Source organism: Manihot esculenta, chromosome 14, assembly GCF_001659605.2.
Source record: "Manihot esculenta cultivar AM560-2 chromosome 14, M.esculenta_v8, whole genome shotgun sequence".
NCBI classification, from domain to species: domain Eukaryota; kingdom Viridiplantae; phylum Streptophyta; class Magnoliopsida; order Malpighiales; family Euphorbiaceae; genus Manihot; species Manihot esculenta.
The window spans coordinates 13,372,986-13,386,371 of record NC_035174.2 but is presented as its reverse complement, the minus strand read 5'-3'; the positions used below and the strand labels follow the sequence as shown (position 1 = coordinate 13,386,371).

At 34.0% G+C, this 13,386-nt stretch overlaps 1 protein-coding gene across 1 annotated transcript; it reads left to right on the top strand.

Annotated features, from left to right (window-relative positions):
• Positions 1-402: 402 nt before the first annotated feature.
• Positions 403-13,386, top strand: LOC110599985. The gene is made up of 3 exons (XM_021736638.2): positions 403-592; positions 966-1,369; positions 12,395-13,386. The coding sequence occupies exons 1-3, from the start codon at positions 499-501 to the stop codon at positions 13,214-13,216; spliced, it is 1,320 nt and encodes a 439-aa protein (XP_021592330.1). The 5' UTR covers positions 403-498; the 3' UTR covers positions 13,217-13,386.

Here is a 13,386-nt window from a genome sequence, read left to right as displayed (position 1 = left end):
AAACCACAGCAAAATCTTAGATTGCTGCAATTAGATTTAGGAAGAGGAGAAGAAGAAGATATGGAAAATATGTGGAAGAAGAAGAAGGATGAAGAGGTGAAAGATTAAATGGGAATGGGAAAGAGTAAGAATAAAACAAATTTCAAATTTGGATTTTTAGTCTGAAATCATTGATCTGTCATAAAAGAATATCAAATCTTGAATTAAAATAGTAGATGGGATGGGATGGGCTAGGATAGGATAGGATGAGAGCCTGGATGAATTTTTCATTAATTTATTTTTAAAAATAAAAATAATTTACATATTTAAAACTATATTATTTAAATGGGCTTATTTGAACTTATAACAAAAGTTATGGATTTAAATGGGCTTATTTGAACTGAGAACAAAAGTTACGGATTTATTTGAACTTATCAAAAGTTTGAGGCGGTTATCCTTTACCAAAATAAACTCTCGTCGAGGCCCTCTCCCTGTCTCAATTTAATCTTTTTGATTTGTATGGAATTCAAATTTCGAGCTTTAGATGGCGGATCTTCTGTGCAGTTCCGTTCGTCGTCGACCACCGAATGCTTACCTGAACAACCATTTCGAGGTTCTACCACTTGTAACTCAAACTTTCTCTCACCTCCCGTTTGTTTAATCAGAAACAGTGAGAAAGTGAAAGGATTTCTTTTTTTTTTTTTTTTTTTTTTTTTGCAATCTAAGTTGTTTTATTTCCAAAACTTTGAGAGCTCATCTCCGTGAATAATAAATTGTTAAACAATATCGTCGTTTTACTGGGGAAAGTTTTTCTTTCTGGGTGCTGTTTGGTTATTGAGAGAGCTCAGCCGTATAAGATAGCTTTCAGTTATTAAGTTCAATAGCTAAAATTTTCTAAAGAAAAGTAAGGTAATTCATATACTTCCGTTTTTGTCTGGAGCCAAACGCAAAAGTGAATTTTTATTTGCACTGGTTCCCCCTCTCAGCAAACTATCCAAACATGGATCCAAGACGAAACCTCGAGCTAATGCGAATGCGTGAGATCGAGAAGGAGCATATCAGAAATGAGATCATCGCAGAGGAAATCGCTCGGCGGGCTCTCAAAGCCGAGGTCTGGAGAGAGCTGATGATGGAGAGAGAAATGGCAACGGGAATAGGTGTCATCGGAGGAGGCTTGACTTTTGGGGAAAGGCTGACAATGCACCATGCACCCAGACCTAGGTTCACTTTGATGAATCAATTTGACAATCGATGGCTTGAAGAGCATTCAGCATTTCATGGTCGTGGCGTGTTTGATCCGCGGGTGCAGTCGCCGAGGGTATCAGGAGCTTTGGTGGCGCCTGATGTTAAGCCTGCATCAGAAGATAATAAGGATAAACTAACAGTGCTGGTAAGTTTCGAGTAACTGTGATTTTTTATTTCTGTTTTTCTTCTTCGGGAGATATTTTATTTTGCTACACGCTATCTAGAACATATATATTTGGTGTTTCTTTCATTCGTTGGTACGTTGTGCTCAGGTGATGAAGTAGCAGCAAGTGTATGCATGTGATTGTTATACACATAGATTTCTCTTTCTACTGCTAATAGGTTTTATTACCTGATCACATATCGAGTTTTCCCTGTTGGAATAGTTAAATTAAAGTTTGAATAACTACTAACGATAAATTTTTAGTAAATTTTCTGTTGTCTTTTTCCTTCATTCCTTCTGGGTTTGCTTTTGTTAGGTGTCTTGCAAATTGGTGGAGGTTGTTGCGTAAAGATACTAAAGATGAAAACATGTTATTGACTGTGTTCTAAAGAGCTTTTTCTATAATGAGATTGTTATGGACATCCATAGCAAACAAATTATATTTATCTATTATCTTATCTTATGTGTTTGTTATTAGATTTCTATTATCTTATCTTAGAAGTTCTTATCTAATAGTTGTTTGTATTAGATTTCTACTCTAATTAGAAGTATTATGATTGTATGAACCTCCATTAAATAAGAAATTTAATTTTATTCAATAAAACAAACAAAATTTATTCTTAAAATTGTGAGATTTAAGACTCTCTTAATGAGTATGAAGTGTTAAGAGCTCCCTCTAACGAGCTCCTTTTCTATCAACCATCCCGTGATGCGATCCATAACTCGGGATCGTAACAACTTGATATCAGAGCATGGCGTCACGAGAGACCAATCTAGTTTACAACAAAAATTGGATTCCTATATTCAATTATCCGAGGAACGATATCAATAGCAATCTTATGAACAAAAAGAGATACGAGCTTTGCTTGAAGTTATAGCTAAGCATTTAACCTTGACATAAAAGGCGGAAGAAAAGCAGATCGTCACGGGTAATTCAACAAATCTACCAGAGAAGTTGAATTCCTTCATACAATGTTCACGTTTGAATGACTTAGTTTAATAAAATTTTAAACTAGTTCACACCTTCAATAGGGAGGCGAACCAAAACCAAGATATATTGTAGTAGCAAACAATTTTTTGGTCAACAAGTGAATGAGAGCATAGAGGTATCTGTGGTGCCTCAAAATGCCAAAATTGACTTTTCCTCGTGTGATGAAAAGGGACGTAGAATTATTGTTTTTGGTCTAGACACCCAAGTTTTGAAATTATTAGTTAGTTGGCAAGACTATCGTAAATTTGAAGCTACATAGGAGTCGAACAATTATTTTCAGGCTGTATATTCTACCTTTGAGTTTGAGGACAAACTCTTTTTCCACGAGGGAAGGATAAATTAAATCCCTAACATGTATATATTATATTTATCTATTATCTTATTTTTAGTATTTTATTTTATCTGATGTGTTTATTATTAGGTTTCTGTTATCTCATATTAGGAGTTCTTTATCTAATAGTTGCTTGTATTAGACTTCTGTTCTAATTAAAAGTATTATGATTGTATGAATCTTTCTATTATATAAGAGGTTTAATTTTATTCAATAAAACAAACATGAATTATTTCTAAAATTGTGAGATTTATAACTCTCTTGTTAACGAGTCTGAGGGGTTAAGAGCTCCCTCTAATGAGCTCCTTTCCTATCAACTATCCCGTGACGCGATCTATAACCCGGAATCATAACAGAGATTTCTCAGGGATTTGAGAGTATGAAGCTCCTTTTAGTATTGCTGTTGGAGCCTAATGTTTAGAAAAACATTTCTTGAAATGTGTTAGTTAGAGGTATTAAACTTCGGTTTAAAGTTAAAATTGATATGTTTAGTCATAAAAGCTCCAAAACAAGTGAATCATTTTTTTTTTCAAATGATATCCAAAAAGCAGCTTTATGGCCTCCCAACTAAAGTTCCAAAACAGAGTCTCTCTCTCTCTTTTTCCCAGATTACATTATGCTACAGTGACTTTCCTCAGTTTGGGCTAATAATAGTGTAGATTGATGGCTCTCCTGATCCCTTGGGCAAATAGATCACATTTTAATTTGGTAAACACAAAGAGTTAGGAGGTTATGTCTAGAGGACAACTAAGCCTTAATCCGAAATTAGTTAGGTCAGAATCGATTTAGGACTATGTTTCTGAAAGAGCTTAAGCTGCTAAAACATTTTTCACTATTGCCCTCCACGTCATCTCAAGTATGCCAATCACTACTTATTCTTATAACTTCATAAAAAATGAATGTTTTTTTCCAAGTCAACATGCAAATATGAAAAAGGTTTTGGAGATGATTGTGCATGCAAGATTTGGTTAATGGATATAGAGTCGTCCATTTTGCAATGTAATAGACTCTACAAATTTAGGCCTTAGCCTATCCTAAACTGATGTGGGCTTCAACAAAAGCATTAGGAGGTTACGTCTAAAAGATAATTAAGCCGTAGTCCCGAATTAGTAGCACTATTAAGGCAAGAGGTAACCCCCTTGTGGCCTTAAGGAGAGGCAAGAGTTAAGATGAAGGCTTTTTTGAAATGAGGTGCCATAACCAAATATATATATATACACGCACACAAAAGAATCATGCTTCAACTAGTAACTTAAGTAAAACGACATACTCAGTAAACAGAACATCATCGAGAGTTATATATATAAAAGAAAAAAAATTGTTTGCATAAAACTACTCATCATCAAGAGTTATATATATAAAAATAAAATTACTGTAATTCCAATTACAAGCAATAAAACAGTACTAATTATAAAATAACAAGCAATAAACAGAACATCAATTATTTAGCTTCAATAAACAGAACTTCAATTATTTAGCTACAAGAACTTATAAAGAAATAAAAAAAAAAAACTGAAATTTTGAACATTTACATACCAAAATTATAAACATATGACCTGCTGGCTGCTGCATATAGATACCAAAATTATAAACATACTGAACTTTTAAAGTTTAAACATAAATATCAAACACATTCAAGTTGCAGCAATTTAAAAAAAAAAGCTGCCTGCTGCAGACCTGCAGTGTTGCTGGCTGCCATACTGGGAAATGGAGGAAAGAATATGGAAGATAAGAAGAAGAGGAGAGGAGGAGGAGGAGAATGATCCTGGATGTGCAGGATGCTCCAGGGATGGAGAGAGGAGATGAAAAGAAGGAGAGGAGAGGGATAAGGGAGACATACCTGTTATGAGAGTTGAAGTCTTGAAGTTGAAGAGGAGAGGGAGAGGCAGCAGTTGAGTACTTGAGAGTTGAGAGGCTGCTGGACATTTTATGATAGCAAAAGTCTGGTGTTTTATGTTTTAAAAATAACTTAAAACTAAAAAGAAAAGGTAAGCAGAACGTTATTTTAAAGAGGCAGCACCTGACCCTCCTGTCTCCTCTCGTCTCTCTTCATTGACGTAAGCATCTAAGTGAAGAGGGCATCACCTAGCCCAGGTCAGGTCAGGTGAGGTGTGGCAGTGGTGCCTCGTCTGGTGCCTTAAATAACACTGCAAGTTAGTTAGGTTATTATCGTTTTAGGACAATGTTTTGGAAAGATCTAAAGGTGCTAAAACATTTCTCACCATCGCCCCCTGCCCCCAACTAAAATAATCTTAAGTTTGCCTGTCGCTACTTATAATGTCATAAAAATGTTGTTTCCAAGTCAACATGCAAATATGAAAAAGGTGTTGGAGATGTTTGTGCAATCAAAATTTGGTTGAAGAAATAGAGTGGTCCATTTTGTAATGCATGGTTACTGACTTCACAAATTTAGGCTTTGTTTAGTTCAAATGACTTGCTTCCTGGGAGGTGAACTTAACTTTCTTAGGACTTAATTTAACTAGGTTAGAAGAAGTAACTTGCTTCCTTTATAATAAAAAAAAGTAAGAGTTTCAACTTTTGCAAAAAGTCAAGGAAAATGGCCAACCAAACCAACATAAATTAGCACCGACTAGAAACTTGAAGTTTTTTAGTGGAGTTAACTCCAACTAAACAAGACCTTTTCTCTTTCTTTTTTTTTATTTTTTATTTTTGTTTAATTTACCGTGTAACATGTGATCCCCCTCCCCCTCTCCCCCCTTTCTTAGAGGTCAAAGTTCAACCTCAATAAATAATTAACAAATTTTCAATGTTATTATAATGAATACAATGTATTCTATTTAGAGTTTCATCAATGAATAACAATGTTTGTTCTACTCCAAGATTATTAATAACCGAGAATTTCTTCTTTTTTTTTTTTTCCGTAAGTATTTTGAAGAATTTTGGAGAATTTTGGATCTTTACAAGGATTTACGTGCCTATTTATACACAGATGATTATAATTAAGAAGGAAGTAAATAATCAAATAATTACAAAGATAATTAAGAATCCTAATATGTGCCTAGAATTAGTAATCAATCAAATCATATCGTTAGAAATTAGCAAATAAGTCAATACTCTTCCTTAAGTTGGTGCATAGATGTCGCACATGCCTAACTTGCAAATCAGATTATGATAGGATTTATTGTTGAATCTTTGAGTAAAATCTATCTGCAAGCTTTTCGGTAGAAGTCATTTGAACTAAGTTCAAGATACCATCTGTTAAATTTTCATTTTTCTTTAACGAAGTGTCGATCAATCTCAATGTGCTTCGGTTGGTCATGTTGAACTGGGTTTTGTACTATATTGATGGCAGCTTGATTGTCATAATACAAAGTTATATTATTTCTCTCAGGCAATCTCAGCTCCTCTAATAACTTCTACAATCACAAAAGTTCATACACGCCTTGAACCATTGCTCTGTATTCTGCTTCAACACTTGATCGAGCAATAAAACTTTATTTTTTGCTTCTCCAAGTACCAAGGTTCCCTCCCACATCTGTATAGTAGTCGAAAGTTGATCTCCTGTCATGGAGATTCCTGCTCAATCTGCATTTGTAAAGTTTCAATTCGGAGGTGACCATGTTTAAGAGTAAAGAAGCCATTTTTTTGGTGTAGATTTTAGGTATCTCAAGATGCGAAAGACAACCTGCATATGAGTCTTTCAAGGATCATGCATGAATTGTCTGTCTAAACTAATAATATAGGCTATATCCGGTCGAGTGTATGAAAGAAAAAGTTATGATACCTTGAAGAATTTTAAAGTATTCTTATATTTCTCTCTTGATCTTTATAAGGATTTACATGCCTATTTATACACAGGATTACAACTAAAAAGGAAATAAATAATCAAATAATTATAAAGATAATTGAGGATCCTAATTTGTGTCTAGAATCAGTAATCAATCAAATCATATCACTGGAAATCAGCAAATAAGTCAACATATTTGATATCATTTGTAGCATGTGGAATTTCATTTTTGGAGATCCTTTGCAAAAAAAAAAAAAAATACTAAAAGATAGTCGCACACTATGCATTATTTGTACAAGTGGATATGACTCATGGTATAGTATGAATAACACCCCTGCCATGTTCTAGGGATTTCACCATTCCATGTTTTGCTATCTTGTTCTAGCACAGCTCAATAGCAGGCCATGTCTTGCTTAGCCTAAAAAATATTTAAAAATTTCATTCTTTTATCTATTATAGAAATAGTCAAGTCCTGTTGAGCATTATGATTGATGGGATTATTGTTGCTTGTGAAAAAACTTGCAACTTAACTAGAATTGATGTTAGGTCATGGAATTTTGTTGCTTTAGTGGATTAAACTTTGTTCTGGATTCTAGGAGTATGAGTTGATTATGGGACAACTCCACTTCATTGCATATTGTAGTTTTCCTTCTGCATGTTGGGAATCACTTCTGTGATTGGGAATCTAAATTATTAGGCATACAATATTTGCTCCAAAGCTGATGAAGATTTTGGATTCTCTCACAACTATAAGCAGTAAAATCTATTGTCTGAAATTCATATTGCAATGAAAAAGATTACAAAAGAGAACGAGGTTTTTTCTCTCACAAACTAGTAGATCCATATTCCAATCAGTTTAAGATTTATATTGTTCTTGTTGTCGATCATAAAATGTTAACTAATGTGGCTATGAGGCCTTTGGTGTTTGAAATTGTTGTTGTTAACAGACTGAATTTTGCAAAAAACAAGAAGAGCTGATCTGAAAGGTCTGTGTTTTATTGAATTTGAGATTCAAATATATACTAGTGTTGCGGAAACTGAAATTACAGATTATATGGCTAAAGAATTGCTAATATGGCTGAAAAATAGCAACTACTACAACAACTAATTGATCAACAGATTTCCTAAACACAAGCAAAAAACTAGGACTCCACTTTAACTTAAAAACAAACACGTAATCAGATCCTGAGCCACTTTCAACATCTCCTCCTGGATCAGGAGCTGCAAACTCCAAGCTTTCCTCTGAGAAATTCAAATATATTAACTTGAAATGACTTGGCAAAAATGTCTACCACCTGTTCTTGTGATTTGCAATAAACTAGCATCTCTTCACCATTTTTCTGCACTTCTCTCAAGAAATAAAACTTGATATTGAAATGCTTTGACTTTCCATAAAATATTGGATTTGGAGAAATAGCTATGGCGGCTTGATTATTCACCAAGATTTTAGTGCTTTCTTCTTGCTCCAGCTGCAAATCTATCATGATTTTCCTTAGCCACAGTACTTGATTAACAGCAAATGTTGCTGCTACAAATTCTGCTTTAGCAGTTGATTGCGCCACCACTTTTTGTTTCTTTGAGCCGTGAAAAACACCCTGATCCAAAAGTAAAACAATATCCAGAGATACTCTTTATATCCTCAGTTGATCCTGCCCACTCATTGTCTGAATATCCATAAAGTTTTGAAATTTTGACTTTTACTAAATTTGACACTATAGGTTAGAGTTCCTTGAAGATATCTAACCACTCCTTTTGCAGCCACCATATGCAACTAGCCACCATATGCAACTCACTAGCACAATTTAAAAATCTTAATAAAACACTCGCTGGAAACAAAATATCGGGCCTAACTGCTATGAGATACATCAAACACCCAATTAGACGTCCATAAATTCCTTCATCAACTATTTCAGATCCATCTTTTTTTTATTAAAACTTTTCCTTTTGATTTATTGGAATACTCACACTCTTGCATTCTTTCAAAACAGCCCCATTCGCCTCCTCCACGTCATCAATCATGTCCTCCCCATTTCCACCATCGTTCACAATCTCTTCTTTAAGCTCATTGATGAAATTTTCAGCAACAACTTCACTAACTTTGTGCATTACAACTTTCTCTTCAATTTCAATATCTATGGAAATTGAAATTGGAACTTAGCCTCTTCTTTCTCCATCCTCCACTTTCTTATTGCTTCTCTTATCTTAGTAACAAATCTCTTCATCTCCAACTTTGCTTCACGTAAACTCTTTTCATAACCATGAACCTCCTCAAGTAACAACATAACATCTCTAAACCTATATGTAACTTCCTTATGCATCCGTTTTCTGCAATATTAAATATAATTTTTAAAGTTATTTATTCCAAAATCAAGTATAAGATAGGAAACATTCTTTTACTACTCTTTGTAATTCCTTTAATTGAACTTCATAATTTAAGCCAACCAACCAACTCAAAAGAAATGTTAAGAAACAAAGAATAAAACCCTAACAAAGAAAAGTAGGCTCAAACACACTAGAAAGAAGACACAAGACAAAATGGATGGGAGCACAAGAATAAAACTATGTACTACTTGATTATATCAACTTAGAGTGTAAATATAATCAAATAACACTATCGGTATGAAGAAAACAAAGATGATAAGACTAAAAAAAATTCAGCAAACAAGAATTGATAGATAGATAATTTAGGCCAAAATTTAAGAATTTGAATTACTACAAAACAAATCAAATATTGAATCTAAAATATTTTTTTCCAACAAAGCAAGAAGGTGATAATACCTAAATTAATTACACTAAATTAGAATTCTCATATTTAATTAATTTTGGAGCTAACTTTATTATTTTATATCAAAGAAATTTATTTTAAGCTCTAAACATGCACAAGTGTGTATGTTATTAAATATGACATCAAATTAATTAAAATAAGAGAGTCAATTTGAACGGTCCCTAAAACAATAAGAATATGAAAATTAGAGTAAAGGAAGCAATCTAGATACTTCTATCTTCTAGAATGTCTTTAGGCACAATAAAACCTTAAGTCCTAATTCAACAAAGACAAGGAAAATAAATCGAACAAGGAGAATGATTTCTCCAAAACATGTCTAGTGTTACCTCAAGTCCTACTTCAACGAGAACAAAAAAAAACAAATCTAATAAGGAGAAAGATTTCTCTAAGTAACACGCCTAGGGTTACCTCCTTCTTTCTCTTTTTCATTTTTTTTTTTCTTTGTTATGAAACCCGAATTGACCAAGAAAGAAAAATTAACTAATTTAACAATCAGAATTAAATCAACAAACGCTCAAACAAATTTAGATCTTAAATAAATTAAACTAGCACAAGATCGAGATTCTACAAATAAAAAATACAAGAAAATTCAACTTTAAATCCCTAAATTAAGATAAATCGGAATTTACCTTAATCTTTAGCTCTAATACCAATTGATGAGGAATCCTATGAATCAAGTCCAAGAACTCTATGATAAAATGGAATAGCTCTGTAGACCAACAATAAACTCCTCTTTGTGGCACCCAATGCAAAGGACAGCAATAACACTAATAATTGAGGATTAGAAAAACAAAACAAACGCCACAATTGAATTGATAAGTTTACCTTGATTTTTGATGTAATTGGAAGAATACAATTTCACACTCTCAAAATAACAAAGGCACGCAAATAGTATGAATAATTTTGAATTTTGATTAAAGAAGTTTCTTGACGCAAAGGATGGCTTGAGTTTATATAGAAAAATTAATTCTAACCCTAAGATAATAAGGGTAAACTAAACTCTAAAGTGCCCAAACAAGGCTGGCTGAATTTAATAGCTCATAGCAAGGGGCAGCACAAAAATCCAAATTAGGGCCAAACAACTAAATTAGCAATGTTAAAGCAAATAAGATAGTGTAAATTTAACCTAAATAAATGGACTTACAAAATACATCATTAAGTTTCAAAATAACATTTATAACATGTCCCCCAAGACTATCTATGAGTTGTGCACATGCACTTTAAGTTGCACATGCATTGGACATTGCACATGTTTCTTCAAATTTGATTACTTGGTTTGATGGACTTGTACACATTCTAATTAGACACAATGGACTTAAATCTTCACAAAAGTCATCCTTAATCTTCACTTTAGGCTTCCCTTTGTGTAACTTAATTCCATAGACTTGATTATGCTCCTGCCCCATATGAATTGAAGCACGCCCTAAGTGTATTTTGATAATATGAATATGATTTTGAACTCCTTTTAAACCTATTTGAATGATATAAAGTTGCTCCACACCATTGTTGCAAGTTTGCCTTATTAGATCCGTATCAAAATAGCTAAAAAATTGCTAATACGGCTGAAAATAGCAACAACTATAACAGCTAATTGATCAACAGATTTCCTAAACACAAGCAAAAAACTAGGATTCCACTTTAACTTAAAAACAAACATGTAATTAGATTCTGAGCCACTTTCAACAGAAATCATACAGTTTTCAGCAAAACCTCTTAGCTTGATTTGACTCTCCACCAAAATTACTAGAAAATCAGTTCCTGTTCTTTGGTCAAAGTGTTTATGTTTCAAGTATGCGGACATTGTCAAAGTATGTTACTAGGAAGTCAGTTTCAAATTCTCTTGGTTAGTGTTTATGTTTTTAATATATGGACATTATCAAAGTAAAACTAGGATTTAAAACCGCCAGATCAAACAATCATGTTGAAGAAACCGTTATCCATTGCTCTGGTCCCTTTGGTTTTATTTGAATTGAAGGTTGTAAGACTTCAAAGACCTATGAGTTGTTGGAGTCAACAGTCTAATAGGATTGCTAAAAACAAATATGAAATTTGAGTCAAACTTTTGGTTGTAACGCAAGCTTTTATGACTAGTTTGTGCTGCCAGATTGTGAATGGGATATTGGAATGTGGTTTTCAACCTTAAGTTTGTTGCCAAGGATTCAATTTGGTGAAAGGGCATTTATTTTCAGTAGCTTAAAATAGTATTTGCAATGCTACCTCTAATAACTAGCTCCCAACCCCTATCATTAATCCATGTAATGCTGTGGAATCCATTCGTGTTTTCATAATGTTGGGATTCACGAACGTGTGGAACAAAATCATGGCAGGCATGGCAACTGCAGCTAGCAGTTCTTAAATAAAATATTTTATCTGATAGTTTAATCACGTTGTTCTGGTATTCCTCTAAAAAATTTTTTTTCTATTGCAAATGTTTTTTTTTAAGAAATGGAAAAGCTTTGGCTTTTCTGAATGCCATGTTGATCTCATAAGCAGCGGCAGCTAAGGCATTACCATAAACAACAATTATCCATCTGGTTTTTGAGTGTGGCAGTGGATCATTCTAGTTACCTGCAGAACTGCAGAGTCAAAAACTGTGGGTGATGATGCTGGGAAATGCACTGCTTTTGCTACTCTAGAGTTGTATTTTCATTGTGCTGTGTACTTTTTACATGTTGAGGAAGGAGTATCCTTTTTGACAATTTTTGACATAAATTAAGATGCAAACGGATACATGAAACAAATGAGACTGGGGTTGGGGCGGGAACATCAGATTCCTTCTTGATTCACATTTGAATTATGACTTCATCATTACATTAGATGACAAATTAGTGAATTCATAAGGGCTGGTTGACGGACATGTTAGACATTTTATCAAATGTTGTATGGAACTTTATGTTTGTTGCCTCAGAAATTCAGTTCTTTCATGAAGCTTTGTTTCAGTTCTGATGTGAAATTTATTTATCAGTTTTTTTGTTGGAACTTCAGTAAATAAGGTAATAGAGATGGAAAAGGTTATTGGAAGGCTTGATTTTGAGAAGAAAAATCCATTAGTGCCTTCCTTGTTTTGATATTTTCAGTATTGAAAAATGATCATTCACCTGGTAACTATTGTTGCAGGACTGCTGATTATGACTTTGAGAATTCTGTTGCAGGCTAAGTCTGATCCAAATCGTTGTGGAGTAAAGCGGAAGGCTCCAACGCCACCTGAAGGAGGCGCAGCTGGGCTCCCTTATGTTGGTTTAAATAAGAAGCCCAAGGAAGAATGGAGCTGTGCCCTATGTCAGGTAAGTGCTATAAGTGAAAGAGGTTTGAACGAACATCTTCGAGGCAAGAAGCACAAGGCTAGGCAAGCAAGACTGAGAGCAAGTAAGATGGCAAAAAGCCCCAGATCTGTATGTTTGTCAGGGAATTCATCAAGGTCTGCTAAGCTTGCTACTCGTAATACAAGCTCAGACAAGAAAGCAGACAAGAATACTAACGACACAGACAAGAAAACGGGGAATAAACTAGATTCAGGGAACCACAATGGAAAGTTGCGATTACAGAAAAATGTGCGGAAGAAAACCATGAATAAAGATAGGGCAGCAAAGTTGAAGAGAAAGGGGAGTAAAGCAGAACTTTCAAAGCCAAAAAAATTCAAGTTCTGGTGTGAAACGTGTCAGGTTGGTGCTTACTCTGCAGTGGTGATAGAAGCTCATAAAAAAGGGAAGAAGCACCTATTTCGGCTATTAGAACTTGACCAAACCGGTGAAGCTGTATCAACCATCATGACTATAGCATCATCTAAGGCCGGTGAGAAGGCAAAAGATACAGAAGTCACAACTGGAAAAACAAATATGAAAATCATGGAAGATGCCAATGTCAATGAGAAAATAACAGAAACAGTTGCAGACAATCAGAAGATGAAAGGAAGCTTGATTGCAGATTGGGATGGATTAGGGCAGTCTTCAATGTTAATAATCAAAACTGAATAAACTTCACAAAGTATCCTCTAAGAGTGTAGACATTGACCTGGAAGTTGTAGATTATCTTTTTCAATTGCTTGTATATAGGGCGAGTTTTATCTTTAACTCTTGTATTTTGTTTTGAGTAGTGGAATTTGATGAAATGCGTCCAGCAAAAGTTGACGTTTGTTCCTGGAAAA